General features: G+C 45.5%; 1 protein-coding gene across 1 annotated transcript; it reads left to right on the top strand.

Moving 5' to 3' along the window:
• Nucleotides 1–2441: 2441 nt before the first annotated feature.
• Nucleotides 2442–10880, top strand: nlk.2.S (nemo-like kinase, gene 2 S homeolog; the record flags this gene model as incomplete). The annotated part of the gene is given in 11 exon segments (NM_001088745.1): nt 2442–2817; nt 4932–5061; nt 6165–6220; nt 6762–6868; nt 7072–7157; nt 7338–7547; nt 8375–8476; nt 8562–8648; nt 9036–9234; nt 9331–9424; nt 9841–10880. Coding segments are annotated over 11 exon segments (1344 nt in total).
• Nucleotides 10881–17121: the final 6241 nt, after the last annotated feature.

Here is a 17121-nt window from a genome sequence, read left to right as displayed (position 1 = left end):
AAGGGTTTCACCCCTGTGTGACATTTCTGAAGCTTCTTAAGGCTGGTCTTTAGGAAAAACATTTTCCCACATTCTGGACATGTGAATGGTTTCTCTCCTACAGCCTTTGGTGTTTGTGGAGTCTGTTCATCAGAGAGAAGCTTTTGCCACATTCTCTGCATGGAAAAGCTGTTTCTTCTGCATGGAGCAGCAGATTAAGGGGGGCTCCCCCATGTCCCTTCTTCTCTGAGCTCCACCACAATTCATAATCTTATGGTGGACACAGCAATGCTTGATGTCATTATCAGCACATGATTTTGAATAATCTGGGCTCGACCCAAGCTCTAGCTTACACTGTGCCTGCCCAAGAAACTCTCCAGGATCCAACCCATCTGAACTTGCTTTGAAGATGGTCCTCCTAAGCTAAAACTCTCTTTATTATCTAAGCAATTCCAGTCACGGCGTATAACAGCTACCAAGTGATCTTCAAGGTCTTGTTTATCTTTCTCTACCTTTATCTGCAAGGTTTCTGGAAAATAAGACAGTTCACTCTTCATTATGGCACTGTGTTCTTTAGCATATTCCTGCACCTTTTCTCTAAGTCTAGGAGAACCCCCTAGAGGTTTTCATGAGTTCTCCGAGCGCTTCTTCCTCTGGTTCCACTTCTTCTGTCTTTGCTTTAATATTCCTGGATCAGTCTGGGTGGCTACAGAGAAGGTGCTCAGTCCATCTGTTCAGTTCAGTTTGGACTCTAAACTTCCTGCCCGGGGAGAACTTCAGATCCATTATGATTGTGCTCAGTGAACCTTGTTCTTCCTGGAGACAAGAAGATGATCTGCTTCACAGCATGTCAGAGGCGAGCATAATCCATCTAATCACCACTCCTACCAGGGAAGAAAATGAGATATTTAGTTACTGGTATATGGATTAGAGCATTACATACAGCAAGGGAAACCTCATGCACGCCAAACATAGGTACTAAATTGCACCAGTGCAGTTACCAATAGCAACCAATCAGCAGTCTGGTTTAATCAGTCGACTGTAAGGTAAGTAGAACAGAGAGGCTGCTGTGGGTAAATGCACTGATGAAATGGAGGAGTCAGGCAAGAACACAAGGTTTTCTGCTGTGATTCTGCAGGTTGGGAGAAGGGGAATAGAGAAGGGTATTTTCCCCAAATCAGACTTGACAAAACATACTTGATATACTTATATTTAGACACACTGAGCTTTAAGAGGAACCAATATTATACTAATATAAATACCTTTACAGAGAGAGCTGTGTTTGAACCCACGGCCATTGCAGGTGGCAATAGGGACTTGCACTGGGGGGAAGGAGTTTTGCACCACTTTACAAAGATTAAATATCATTCTCACCAGTCCCTGCCCCAGTGAGCTTCCAATCTAAAGTCCCTATCACATTCCCATCAGTCCCTGCCCCAGCGAGCTTACAATCTAGGGTCCCTATCACATTCCCATCAGTCCCTGCCCCAGTGAGCTTACAATCTAAGGTCCTTATCACATTCTCACCAGTCCCTGCCCCAGTGAGCTTCCAATCTAAAGTCCCTATCACATTCCCATCAGTCCCTGCCCCAGCGAGCTTACAATCTAGGGTCCCTATCACATTCCCATCAGTCCCTGCCCAAGTGAGCTTACACTCTAAGGTCCTTATCACATTCCCATCAGTCTCTGCCCCAGTGATCTTACACTCTAAGGTTCCTATCACATTCCCATCAGTCTCTGTCCCAGTGAGCTTACAATCTAAGGTCCCTATCACACTCCCATCAGCCCCTGTCCCAGTGATCTTACAATCTACGGTCCCTATCACATTCCCATCAGTCTCTTCCCCAGTGAGCTTACACTATAAGGTCCCTATCACATTCCCATCAGTCTCTGCCCCAGTGAGCTTACACTCTAAGGTCCTTATCACATTCCCATCAGTCTCTGCCCCAGTGAGCTTACAATCTAAGGTCCCTATCACATTGCCATCAGTCGCTGTCCCAGTGATCTTACAATCTAAGGTCCCTATCACACTCCCATCAGTCCCTGCCCCAGTGAGCTTACAATCTAAGGTCCCTATCATATTCGCTAAAGTGGGTAGGCAGCAGGTGGAAGAGTCACTTGCTCAGTCACAATGTGGCGCTAGGCTGGTGTCACTTGTGTCTCCTCCTTGTTATTGGAGGGAGGGAATCACAGGAGCAAATACACAGACTCCCAGGCTGTTCCTATAGTAAAGTGGAGGCAGAAGACACAGATTATCCAGAGGTGGGAGGATTCACTGTACTGCACTGCTGCACTGCTGCACTGCCCCCAGCTAACACTGACACTACACACACATCTCTCTCTGTCTGATCCAGTGACAGGGGAGGGGAGGACACGTTCCCTTTAAGGGCGGCCCTTTAAGCCGCGGTGCATGCCGGGCCGGTGCATTGTTCCAGCTGATGCCGCACGGGGTCTCCGGAGCAGCGAGTGCAGGGACCCCCCTCCCCCAACCCTGTGACTGTGCCGAATCCTCGGGCCGACTGGGGGGCCCCTGTTACCTGAGCAGAAGCAGCACCAGCATGTGCCGTGTCCGTGCCCGGGGGACATCCGTGTAGGGAAGGGCCCAGCTCTCCCCATGGCCTTCCCGGGCTCGGGCCGTTCCATTCCGGGGCAGCTGTGCGCGGGGGTGTTCAGTGGTCTCATCCAGCCCCCCCTGGGCCAAAAGTTCTACTGTCCCAATGGGGGAGGGGCTGTTCCTTCGCCTTTACCCCAAGCTCTCAGCGCCCCCCAGTGTAACGGGGAAGGGAGAGACCCGGAGCCCGACAGGCCCATCGGATACGGGGCATTCGGAGTGGTCTGGTGAGTAACGAGCTGCTGCTTCTACTTGTCTGGGGCCCAACCCTTGTCTGGAGACTGGAGATCACACTCACTGGGGAACTGGCTGATGTCCATGTGTACCAATAGATGTGGCCCCTGCACTGTCTGTTGTCCATATGTACCAATAGATGTGGCCTCTGCACTGTCTGTTGTCCATATGTACCAATAGATGTGGCCCCTGCACTGTCTGTTGTCCATAGGTACCAATAGATGTGGCCACTGCACTGTCTGTTGTCCATAGGTACCAATAGATGTGGCCTCTGCACTGTCTGTTGTCCATATGTACCAATAGATGTGGCCCCTGCACTGTCTGTTGTCCATAGGTACCAATAGATGTGGCCACTGCACTGTCTGTTGTCCATAGGTACCAATAGATGTGGCCACTGCACTGTCTGTTGTCCATAAGTACCAATAGATGTGGCCACTGCACTGTCTGTTGTCCATATGTACCAATAGATGTGGCCCCTGCACTGTCTGTTGTCCATATGTACCAATAGATGTGGCGCCTGCACTGTCTGTTGTGCATAGGTAGGAATAGATGTGGCCACTGCACTGTCTGTTGTCCATATGTACCAATAGATGTGGCCCCTGCACTGTCTGTTGTCCATATGTACCAATAGATGTGGCGCCTGCACTGTCTGTTGTCCATAGGTACCGATAGATGTGGCCCCTGCACTGTCTGTTGTGCATAGGTAGGAATAGATGTGGCCCCTGCACTGCCTGATGTCCATAGGTAGAAATAGATGTGGCCCCTGCACTGCCTGATGTCTATAGGTAGGAATAGATGTGGCCCCTGCACTGCCTGATGTCTATAGGTAGGAATAGATGTGGCCCCCTGCACTGCCTGTTGTCCATACGTAGAAATAGATGTGGCCCATTCACTACCTGATGTCTATAGGTAGAAATAGATGTGGCCCCTGCACTGCCTGTTGTCCATAGGTAGGAATAGATGTGGCCCCTGCACTGCCTGTTGTCCATAGGTAGGAATAGATGTGGCCCCTGCACTGCCTGTTGTCCATAGGTAGGAATAGATGTGGCCCCTGCACTGCCTGTTGTCCATAGGTAGGAATAGATGTGGCCCCTGCACTGCCTGATGTCTATAGGTAGAAATAGATGTGGCCCCTGCAGTGCCTGTTGTCCATAGGTAGGAATAGATGTGGCCCCTTCACTACCTGATGTCTATAAGTAGGAAAAGATGTGGCCTCTGCACTTCCTGATGTGTATAGGTACGAATAGATGTGGCCCCTGTACTGCATGCTGGAATTAATGGGCCCTTAGAATGTTTGATGCCCATAATGAGGAAAAACTGGGGTCCTTAGCACTACCAGTAGCAGATATTCACTTTTATAAGTGTCATTCAGGTGCAACAGGCTGTGCCAGGCCCCCAGGTTTCACTTGCTTCCCTTAGCTGGGAATCACTGGGGCTGTGGCACTGGCTGCTTCTCATAGTAGGTAATGTGGGCACCTCATAGCTGGGAACATGATATATTAATATCACTATATCCACTTGAAGGAAGCAGAGACTGATGGCGCCTCTATGGGACTGACTGGTAGCGCTGGGCACTGTACTTATAATACTGGTGCCAGTGGGTGGCACTGCACTTATAATACTGGTGCCAGTGGGTGGCACTGCACTTATAATACTGGTGCCAGTGGGTGGCACTGCACTTATAATACTGGTGCCGCTAATCACCTACAAGTGGGTTTTGTATTGAAGAAAGAACAGGGTGGGCATCAGTAGGGGCTGCACGAAGTATAAACTGTAGGGCATTTGTCACTTACGGGTCGGGTATAACATGGGCCGCTGGCATTATCTGATTCATTGTAATCCTTTAAAGGTGCTCACTGGGGGCTAGAGATTCATTTTGGTGAGGGGGATGGGCAGAAGGTACAGATTTTGCCCCCAGGCTCATGGGTCTGTAGTTCCGAAGTCGTCGGTACCTTTTTTTTGGAATAATGTTAAATGAGCATTTTCAGGCACTGTCCAGTTAATGAAGCTGTGGCACCATAAAACAGATGACTATGAGCCCCAAAGGCAGTTTTATAGCCACACTCTGCTGTACAGCGTCCGGTCTCTGATTCTGTTTGACCCACAGGTCGGTGACTGACCCTCGGGATGGCAAACGTGTTGCTCTCAAGAAGATGCCGAACGTCTTCCAAAACCTGGTGTCCTGCAAGAGGGTCTTCAGAGAACTCAAGATGCTCTGCTTCTTCAAACACGACAATGTAAGGGGCTACGTGGGTGAGACGGGTACTGATGTGACTAGTGCTGACTGTGGAATGGCACAGATTGGCATAATATGTCTCCAGCCCTCACATTGCTCATGTGTCAGTGGGATGGGACTAGTATAGTATCTCTACATACACAAGAGACTGGCACTAATATCACTGGCACTATGTTTGCCACATTGCTACACTGTACAACTTATATATATTGACTAGTTTTGTCCTGGGCTCTACCCGCCTGTCACACTGATGGGGCAAGTGTGAGACTGGCATTGCCCACTTGTGAGTGGTTGGCACTACCCTGTGGCTTAGAGCATCAACGTGTTTTTCTACATTGCTGCAAACGTTTGTTCTAAATCAGCAACATTTTTCATTAATGGGCAACATAGTGGTGGCAACCCTACCTGAGAGGAAAGCATGGGTATTGGGATACATTACACACGCTGGGTCAGGTTGTGAGGTGTCAGATTAGGAAGGGTTGAGTCTAAAATCAATTACAATGGGCAACAACCCTGAACTGGGATTCAAAATAGACCCTGGCATTTCAAGTACACAGAGGCTCAGACAGCCCCCCATCAGGCCAATAAATATTGACTGTCTATGGCATCTTAAAGCAGCCACAGATTGCCAGTCCGGGCCTAATGGGCAATGAGAAAGTGAATAACAAGGTTTTTTAGTGTCAAATAACTTGATCAACCTTTGAATTGTTATGTATACATTAGTTAATGTCTTTAGAAAGCACTAGAGGTCTTTTGTTGACTAAAACTGTAATGCTCCCATGTCTGAGATATGCTTTGTTCAGTAGTTACATCTAAATAGATCCAGCCATGCATTCAGCCAAACAGAGGTCACTGTTTCATTAGTGCTTTTTGATGAGGTTAGTGCATCACAGCCATTATGGTTCTTCCCATGCAGATAGAAACCAGGGCCGGAACTAGGGGTAGGCAGAGTAGTGTTGGTAATGAATATTTGCCATTGCATTTTACACCTCTATCAATAGGAGAGTCCCTTTAACCTGTACTGAAAAAAATGTCCCAAATCTTCTGCCAATGCCCAGAAAGGTAACTTGTTTGCTATGGTCTAAGCTTGACTGTTTCCTGCAGGTTCTGTCGGCACTGGATATCCTGCAGCCCCCCCAGATCGACTGCTTTGAAGAGATGTATCCTTACTCCTCTACGACCCCACAGGGCAGCTTCACTAGGTTTGGGCATTGGGCTTGGCACATGCCATAGAATCATGGGAAAAGCTGGTCTGGCCAGTGGAAGGTTTTCCATCGGGTGCCAGATTCTGCTGGTGTTGGAATGACTCCCACTGTGCTGTATATAAGGATCTGCAGGGCTGTTTACAGGGGATGCTCTGCTTTCAGCTAAATATTGATAGGCTGCAAGCGGAAGTCATTTTTGCAGCATTGCCAAAAACATAATCTTTTCCGCTCGGAGTAGTCTTCATTGTCATTTCATTATGTGGATCCAAAGTCTTGTTGCTCATGTGATTTCCCACGGATGAATATGATTGAACAATAGACCCTTCCATTGTATTATCCGACCGGCTGGGGGATTGGTTTTCCTGCGCACCACTGGCTCTCTGGTAGGAAGTAGTTTTTTCCTGTGACAAGTGCATGGATTAATCTTCCCCTGGCCGGCTAGTAAAGAAAACTGTATTGTCCAGTAGTTACAGTCTTTGACTCACCGCCATGACAGATATGTGATCACAGAGCTCATGCAGACTGATCTGCACAAGGTTATAGTGTCCCCCCAGCCGCTCAGCTCCGACCACATCAAGGTTTTCCTCTATCAGATCCTACGCGGTAAGTCATGTTCTGCAGGGGCCGGATGTGCTGGGGGACACTCTGCAGGGGTAGGGAATGCTGTTGGAAAGGGTGTGATGATACTAATGGGCAGGGCATTTCTAGGTGGGATTAATGGTGGAGACAGTTAAATCTAGGAGTAGGTGTTACAGGGAAGGGAGGATGGTGGCTGTAGATCTCATTGTTGGCTCTTTTCCTTGCAGGCCTGAAGTATCTGCACTCTGCTGGGATTCTGCACCGAGACATTAAACCAGGAAATCTGCTTGTCAACAGCAACTGTGTTCTAAAGGTGCAACCCCCCCCCCCAAATGTTAAACTTGGTCCGTTCCCTCACTTGCTCTATCCATCAATACTTTTCCACTATTTACTCACTCTGCTCCATGGCCCCATGTTTCCTCCTGCTTTTACACTTTAACCCAAGTACCCCGGATCATACCAATAATGTCTCTGCCTCTCTCACCCCCCACAGATCTGTGACTTTGGCCTGGCCCGAGTGGAGGAACTGGACGAGTCCCAGCACATGACGCAGGAGGTGGTGACTCAGTATTACCGGGCCCCTGAGATCCTGATGGGGAGCCGACACTACCGCAGTGCCATTGATATCTGGTCTGTCGGCTGCATCTTCGCTGAACTCCTGGGACGAAGAATTCTTTTTCAGGCACAGAGCCCCATTCAACAGGTACCCAGAATCCCTTAGGGACCCAGCCATCATTAGCCCATGTTCTACACAGAATCCCTTAGGGACCCAGCCATCATTAGACAATGTTCTACACAGAATCCCTTAGGGACCCAGCCATCATTAGCCCATGTTCTACACAGAATCCCTTAGGGACCCAGCCATCATTAGACAATGTTCTACACAGAATCCCTTAGGGACCCAGCCATCATTAGACAATGTTCTACACAGAATCCCTTAGGGACCCAGCCATCATTAGCCCATGTTCTACACAGAATCCCTTAGGGACCCAGCCATCATTAGCCCATGTTCTACACAGAATCCCTTAGGGGCAGCCATCATTCCCCCATGTTCTACACTGAATCCCTTAGGAGCAGCCATCATTCCCCCATGTTCTACACAGAATCCCTTAGGAGCAGCCATCATTCCCCCATGTTCTACACAGAATCCCTTGGAAAGAGTGTTTTCTGTTGCAGCTCTGCAGAATCCCTGGGCTGACATTACAAGTTCCTAGTATACACACAGGCTCCATTGGGAGCAGGTAGCTGTTGCCATTGCCACATTTGGGCTGCTGGGAATCCTGGGTCAGAATGTTTCCAGAACCTCCTGTAATAAAATGGGGGATGTAGGGAGAAAGTATCCCAAGCTCCTCCCAGAATTCCTGGGTGAATAAAGCCCAAACTGCAGTCATTGGTCAGAATTCCCTGTTCAGAGTATGACCCATAATGTCCCCCCCTGCTGTGAAATAGGCGGGTCTGTGTGAAGCCTCTCTGAGGCCACAATCCTCTAAATGCCACTTTGTTTGGGTAATTGTGTGTTTGGCCCCACAGCTGGACCTGATCACGGATCTCCTGGGCACCCCCCCTCTCACCGCCATGCGCTCGGCCTGTGAGGGAGCAAGAGCTCACATTCTGCGTGGCCCCCACAAGCCGGTGAGTGAGGAGACACTGTGGGTAGATGAGCCTCTATGTGTTACTGTAGCCGTGTTACACATAACATATGCCAATGTCTCTGCAGCCGTCCCTCTCAGTCCTGTACATGCTCTCGGGAGAAGCTACCCATGAGGCTGTTCACCTCCTGTGCCGGATGCTGCTGTTTGACCCGGTGAGCCAATCCTTTCCTTTAAGCCAGACATGATGTATCAGAAACTGGTTGTGGCTAGCTCCTAAAGGCTGTGCTTCTGTGAGAAACCAGATGTGGCAGCCAATCAAAGCATAGCAAGTATAAACGCGAAGATTTGATTGGTTACCTGTTTGTACATAACCTTACTTGAATATAAAGGTGGGAAGGCATTTCCTTTTGTGTCGCTCATTGCTTTACCACATCTTTAGTTTTACTTAATTAAATCTAAGAGAACTTTATTCATCAGGGGTTGCACTGAGCACCCTCTTAGCAGCTCCCATAGAAATCGAGTGTGTTCCTTGTTATATATCGGTGGCTAAAGCAGAAGTGACCCAGACAATAAGGCATTAACCATGTCACCTGTTACAGCTGAAGCGGATCTCTGCCAAGGATGCCCTGGCCCATCCCTATCTAGAAGAAGGTCGTCTGCGCTACCACACGTGTATGTGTCACTGCTGCTACTCCGTGTCCTCTGGGCGGGTCTACACTGCAGACTTCGAGCCCACGGCCACCAACCGATTTGATGACTCCTATGAGAAAAGCCTAACTTCTGTCTGGCAGGTCAAAGGTCAGTGTCCGTTTTACACCCCCTGTTGTACTGATTTCCTACTGTTCTTTGTTTCCCGTCTGCCCGCGTCTAATATCATTGGTTTATTCTACACAGAGCTGGTTCATCGCTTTATCACTGACCAGCACCAGGGGAAGCGCCCCCCGCTGTGCATTAATCCGCACTCTGCAGCCTTCAAAACCTTCATCAGGTAAGTGACTGTGGCCCTTTCTGTGGCTCTCTTCATATAGACACTAATAGGAAGCGAGTTATCTCCCCTCATCCCACAGTTGTTCTCCGAACATGGCGGCTTCTGTACAGGCTTTGAGCAAACTGCAGCTGAAATCCCTTTAATGATACCATTACATATTTGTTACTGAATTGCTTATGCTTTATTTAATAATACCATTACATATTTGTTACTGAATTATGTTTATCCCTTATTTAATACCATCACATATTTGTTACTGAATTGTTTGTTTTATTTAATAATACCATTACATATTTCTTTATGAATAGTGTTTATGCTTTATTTAATAATACCATTACATATTTAAACCGGTAATTGATATGATCCTTCCCTGTTTTTTTCATTCCCACTGATCTTTCTGTCCCCCCCCCCCCCAGATCAACAGCGTGGCATTCCTCAAAAGTTTCCAAGAAGGAAGAAAGATGAAGAGTCGTCTCAGGATTAGGCTTCTTGTCCCCCCCTCTTCTCGGGCTGTTAAATCCCCAGGGCATAAAGTGATCTGTTGCTTCTTCAGCTGCTGAATGGGAGCATCTCGCCTGCTTATCCCTTTCTCCCCTTTCCCCCAGCCCATTCCCTCTTAAATGGTTTACCTGACACCCCAACACCTTTCTCGTTCATCACCACAACTGCATTTTGCCTCCCAGAATCCTGTGTGGTTCCATTCCTCCCCCCAATGGGGGGGCGGCCGTGATTGGCTGAGGGCCCTGTTCCATGGATAAAGGACGCTGTAAATATTTTCTGTACAGAGTTTTTCTCTGCCTTATCCAACTTCCCCTCTCCAGCACTGTCCCGATATTCTGTCATGTTGTGTCACACCCACGGTCTGAACCCTGTGCTGCCATGTTGGTTTTTATTTTTGCTCTAAGGCAATGGAGAAGCCCAATACAAACATTTCTCAATTTTATACAGCAGGGTACACTGGGAAATGTTGTTGGCAGCAGCCTTGTGTTACTCTGCTAGTTCTGGTACAGCAGTGACACCCTGGGGTTATTGACCCTTCTCATGAGAGTCTCAGTGGTATTGCAAGAGGTTAAAGACGGCTGTGGTAGGTTCCATAATTAACCCTGTCATTCCTGGGGACAGCAGTTGCAGTAGGCCATGGCAGGTCGCGTGTCCCAGACAGAATATGTTTTGACTGTTTATTCCTCCCTTCTCACGACTTCCTCATTTTTAACTTATATCTTGTGTACAGATGTGTGTGTCACGTTGTGTTAGGGCCGAGTGAAATGTATCACTGTACCGATGGTTTGAAACCCATTCAATAATCTACCTCTTCCATTAAGTGTTTATTTTTATTATGATTTATGTTTAAATATTGTTTTTTGTTTTTTTTCCTCAATGTGAAAAAACCCAGAATCCCTGAAAACTTGAATTTAGCGTCTAAAAGGTTTTATTTAGCGTCTGTTGGGTGAGCCTGGCAGCTTAAATAAACTCTTTCCTGCCTTTTAATCTCTGTCTCCTGTGGTGTTTGTTGGGAAGAGATAATAATGGATCCAGGTAATTCAGTCTGTCCCCTGCCTGTAAAGTAGCAATAAGTAAGTAAGTAGCCATAAGTAAGTAGCCATAAGTAAGTAGCCATAAGTAAGTAGCCATAAGTAGGTTAGTGGTAGTGCCTCAAGTCCTATCGTATGACCTTTAAAGTGGTGGTTCACCTCTATGTTGACATGTAGTATGTTTAGAAATGCTAATTCTAAGCAGCTTTTCAATTGGCCTTCATTCATATTTTCTTTTTTTTTTCTTTTTTTTTTTTAAATTCTGCTTTCTGACTCTTGAGGTTTCAAATGGCATCACTGGACCACATCTAAAAAAACAAATGTTCTGTAAGACTACACATGTAATTTTTCTTTTTTTCATTACTACTATCTATTCAGGCCTCTTCATATTCCAGTCTCTTGGGTGTCCACAGAAAATGTTCCAGTGGGGTACAAGTAAGCTAATATCAAATAGGGTAACATCCCTCTGAAGATGAACCTATTGATGACAATACAGAAGATAACCTAAGACTTGGGGTGGGAGCCATAAAAAAGTTTTGTGTTGTTGGGAAATAAATTTACAAACAATTCCTCGGAACTTGCTGGTGGAGTCAGGGTGGGGCAACTGCCCTCTAGACGCCCTTCTGATGACACCCATGGGCGCTAGGGTAATTTGGATCTGAAATAGCAAACTGGAGAGCTGCTAAATAAAAAGCTCAAAAACCCACAATTAAAAAAAAAAATCAATTGCAAATTTTCTCAGCATATTACTATGATACTAAAAGTTAATTTAAATGTGAACAACCCCTTTAAACTGTCTGGGTGGTTATCTGATGTACTATTTGCAGAGCTGGGCGCTTTTAGCAGGCGTTACCAGATTTTCAGCTCTGTGACCCGGTCTCCCGTCACACTGATGCATTTCTCTGATTTCTGATGAATTCTAGTTGTGGCAAAAATGCAGAGTGCGCAGAACATTCTCTGGCAGAAGCAACCCTACTGGAGAACAGGATTTCCCAATCTTTTAGGAGAGAGTCAATGCAGTGGGTGGGAGGTGTAGAGCAGTTTTAGGAATGTGTTTAGGGCCTTGCCTGAACTCCAGTTCTCTTAGAATGTATAGTACAAAGCTAAATGGGTGTCTGAGGGCCACAAGCACACTGCATGGCATTTGGAGAGGCATTGCTTGAGTTCTCCCAGACACAGTGTAGAACCATGAGGTCAGTAATATCACTACAGGCCATGAGGCCCCACCCCTTCAGGAAAGAGATCCTTGTGGCGGATTCACTTTCGCACAAACCCCGGAGGGACTGAGCAGGTGGGGGCCTTGGTGTGATCATACCCCCAGTAGTTCCGCCATTGCCTGAGGTACTGTAAAGGCAATAGAAAGTATATACTACAGAGGCTTTTGGGGAAAAGAGGGAAAAGCTGGTAATGGTTTGTGTTCCGTGGGTCCCTCAAGCATTAGGGCCCAGATCCTCCAATATCCCTATCAGGTTGTTCCAAACATGTTTCTAATGGTATATTTACAGAATAGCTGGGTGCCCACAACCTGCTACATTCAGAGGCCTTCAGCATTTATTGTACAGGTCAGGCCTGAAACTGCCGCAGACTGACATGTTAGAGAGCAGGCCTATAGCAGCTGTGGCCCCCTCACTATCTCACAAGGAGAAGAATGGAACTCTTCTCTATAAAAAGGAATACGGAGGGGTGTTGGGAGAGATGGGGAATGTAGTCTCACAGGGCCTCTGTCTGTCCCCTGGTGCAGAGGAATTCTAATCAGTAAGTGCAACTATGGTGTGAGGAAGAGCATGAGGGGAATAAAATGAGCCACTGCGACTGGCTGTAATGTACCAGGTTAAACAGGAAGTGATTAATAGTACAGTTAATGGCTAAACAGGAAGTGATTAATAGGACAGCCAATGGCTAAACAGGAAGTGATTAATAGGACAGCCGATGGCTAAACAGGAAGTGATTAATAGGACAGCCAATGGCTAAACAGGAAGTGATTAATAGGACAGCCAATGGCTAAACAGGAAGTGATTAATAGGACACTCAATGGCTAAACAGGAAGTGATTAATAGGACAGCCAATGGCTAAACAGGAAGTGATTAATAGTACAGTTAATGGCTAAACAGGAAGTGATTAATAGGACACTCAATGGCTAAACAGGAAGTGATTAATAGGACAGCCAATGGCTAAACAGGAAGTGATTAATAGGACAGCCAATGGCTAAACAGGAAGTGATTAATAGGACAGCCGATGGCTAAACAGGAAGTGATTAATAAGACAACCAATGGCTAAACAGGAAGTGATTAATAGGACACTCAATGGCTAAACAGGAAGTGATTAATAGGACAGCCAATGGCTAAACAGGAAGTGATTAATAGGACAGCCAATGGCTAAACAGGAAGTGATTAATAGAACAGCAATGGCTAAACAGGAAGTGATTAATAGTACAACCAATGGCTACACAGCTTGGAGAGAGAAAGGTATGTGCAGTAAATGTTGTTCTGAGCTGCTTCATTAAAACCATCATCTTGCCACCTTCCACTGTCTGACAGCAGTGACACCATTAAATGGGGGAGTGGGCTAGGGTTGCCACTTCACCCCTTTAAAACCAAACACATGAACATGTATGGTCTGGCACTGTATGTATAGTATAGCACCATACCTCCCAACATTTTGGAAACAGAAAGAGGGATACAAGGATTTGCTGCGCAAAGCACTGCGACATTTTTGACCATGCCATTTTTGTAGCCACACCCCCTAATTACTATGTCCATTTGAAAAAATTTGCCAGGTTATGAAAGTTTGAACACATTCTGTGGTTTTTATCACAGTTTTGCTAATGAAGGGGAATTGCCCTTTAAGATGTGAGTATTCGTTCTCCCAAGAGATATTCTCGGCTCTCTACCAAAAGCCAATTAACTTAGAAACTTTGTATCTTTTTCTGGCTGTTCAGGAGATAAAATAGAAAGTCAAGACATTTCATTACAAATGCGGGTTGAGCTGTCAAAAGAGGGAGGTATGTGGCACGGGAGGTATGGCACAGCAGGGTGTGGGTGGAGGCATTGTCTGTTGGACGTACATCTGATTCTTATGTGTATTATGTCTGTGGGTCTGCGAGAAGCTGTAGTAGATGAATATTTATTTTAAAGGAGATATATAGGATAAATGAAATCCCCTAATTTTATAGGCAATAATGTATAAAATATGGTGTTAGAATTACATTGGGCTAAAATTGTCTTTAAAAATAGCCCCTTTATTTGAGCTCCCTATAGATGTTCTCTGGTCCCTGTGTGTGTTTCAAATGAGGGGTGGGAGTGTCCTAACGGTCCCTGCCAGAAGCACAGTAGGAGGGGGACAGCCAATCACAGCCCTGCAGTCACACAAGTACAGACAGGCTTCAGTTCCCTATCAGGTCCTGCTAGCTGCTGATTGGTTCCTGTCCTACAGTGCAGTGAGTTGAGTGCACAGCCTGGGAATTCAGGGAGCAGCAAGTGGAACAGATGGTCGGGACTAGTAGTGTTTTTGCAGACATTTACAATAAAGTAACCAGAAACCTTTTCAAACACATTCCTTCTATATCAAAAAGAGTAAAATGCACTGGTACATTCTTGTTTTTTACATAATATGTCTCCTTTAACTGTTTATTTCTGGGATTGTACATACTATGTATTGGTGGGGAGCAAATACTGCTAATTGGTGGTGATATTTATTGCTGGGGGCTCTCTTGTATGCTGTATATTAGAAATAGTAAACTCATACCTCCCAATATTTTGGAAGTAAAAAGAGGGACAACGTTTTTTTTCCCGCACGTAGCGCAGCAATTTTTTTGACCACACCCTTTCTGTGGCCACACCCCCTAATTACCATGTTTGTTTTACAAAATTTGGCAGGTTATGAAAGTTTGAAAATATTTCTCCTTATCTAAACTGTGTTTTTGTGTCTCAAAATTGTTACAAAGTATCTTATTTGCACCTGTTAGCTGTTCTGGCCTCTCTGCTAAAAGCCAATTAAGTGAGAAACTGGCTGTTCAGTGCAGAGAAAAGAGGGACTTTCCAGTACAAACTGCGGGTTGAGCTGTCAAAAGAGGGACTGTCCCTCCAAAAAAGGGACAGTTGGGAGGTATGAGTAAACTGAATGTGTATGCATTAGCCTCTTCTTCTGTGCCCAGGGAATAGTGCATAGCATACGCCTGCCATGCATGTAGCTCCTATATGATGGCAGGCAAACGCTTTAGTAGGGATGTAGCGAACTGCCGATTTGGTGTTCGCGAACGCCGTTCGCGAACACCGGCAAAAAATGCGAACGTTCGCGAACAGTTTGCGAACTTCGAACACCCGCTAAAATCGTTCGATTCGAACACCCGCTAAAATCGTTCGATTCGAACGATCGAAGGATTTTAATCGTTCGATCGAACGATTTCCATTCGAATCGAACGATCGAAGCATTCGATCAAATGCTTTTCATTCGATCGAATGCTTACAATCGTTCGAACGAATGGAAATCGTTCGATTTTTAGCGGTCGAAGGAATTCGAATGGTCGAATGGTCGAACGATTTGTATTCGAATCGAACGCGAACGCAAAATGCGAACGTCGCGCGACGTTCGCGAACATTCTGCGGACGCGAACGGTCGAAGTTCGCGCGAACAAGTTCACCGGCGAACAGTTCGCTACATCCCTACGCTTTAGCTACCAAGAACATAATAACTGTGCTCTTCATATTTGGAGGTTACACTCTGCATTGGCGGTTTTTGCAGGAGACAACGATAACCTCCTAGGCAACAAGGCAAGGGGGCTGTTACGCTGCTCCATTTTTTGTAGTAGAGGCAGCGCATGCAATATATGATTGACAGCTGAGATTTTTAACCACATTTATAACAGGTATGGATGTTTGAATAAGATAAAATAATTAGAATTCCGTGTTTCGTTTCAAAAGGGCATTCATTGTACAGCTTTTTATGTCTGGATGACAGGTCCCCTTTAAAGAAGAAGGAAAGCTACAGTTTATTGCCAAGAGATTAGCCACAATAGTACAAGCTATTACACTATATTTATTCTGCAGAATGCTTTCCCATACCTGTTTAAACCACTCTAGAAGCTCTCTCTGTGTTTTTTAGGATAGCAGCTGCCATATTAGCTTGGTGTGACATCACTTCCTGCCTGAGTCTCTCCCTGCTCACTCATAGCTCTGGGCTCAGATTACAGCAGGGAGGGGAGGGGGAGAAAGGACAAACTGAGCATGCTCAAGACCAAGCCCTGGTGGTTTAAGCTGAAAACAGGAAGTCTGATACAGAAGCCCATGAGTACACAATAGAAGGAAAGAAATGTGCTGTTTCTTTTGACAGAGGACTCAGAGCAGCATTACTTTGAGGTTATAATGGTATATTTATATAGACCTTTCTGATAAAGATTACTTACTTTTAGCCTTTCCTTCTCTATTAATATTTACAAGTCTATATCTTGTTACAGAATTGGAATTACATATTTATATTTTGAAAAATATATAGTGACCTTAAAGGATAAGTAAACATTTTTTTCGGTTTTTGTGTTCAATTTGATTTGAATAGATGTAGAAAAATGCCAGACATATTGGTGCTCAGTATTTTTGTAATCTAAATGCATTGAAGGGCATCTGTTAGTGCACAAAATGTTGACATCAAGTTTATCCTCTAACACTTCATCCAGTTACAGTTTAAAAGGGTTATTTTCAAGATTAGCAGACTTGGTTGATCTGTCCACTTGCTGGATGTTAAAATGAATGTTTTTGTTGGAAGAACCCATCAGTGTACTGTACAGATACAGTATTCAGCTGAGAAACCAGGACCTTCACACACCCCTCTCCAGAAAGATGTGGAGGCTTATTTATTAGAGGTTTTTAGTCGTTGTAGTGTTTTTTAAAACCACTACTAAACTCACAAACTCTAAAGCCACAATTGAATTTATTAAAAGATCTGAATATAAAAAGCACAAGTGAAAAAAAAGTGTTGAATGGTGCTCAAAAAAATATGAAGACATTGAAAAATTCAAAAAAAAAAATCTAAAAACCTCTGAAATTCTGGATCTGATTCAATAGGATCAGTGCACCTCCCATTGACTTTTATAGCATCTCGACAACTTTCACTTGAATAAGTTTGGCATTAGAGGCTTTTGCGTTTTTTTCCACTTAATAAATTCAAGGGTCG

The sequence above is a fragment of the Xenopus laevis genome, chromosome 9_10S (assembly GCF_017654675.1).
Source record: "Xenopus laevis strain J_2021 chromosome 9_10S, Xenopus_laevis_v10.1, whole genome shotgun sequence".
Taxonomy (NCBI): Eukaryota; Metazoa; Chordata; class Amphibia; order Anura; family Pipidae; genus Xenopus; species Xenopus laevis.
Note: the sequence above shows the minus strand (reverse complement) of the source record. Positions and strands in the feature narration are given on the sequence as shown.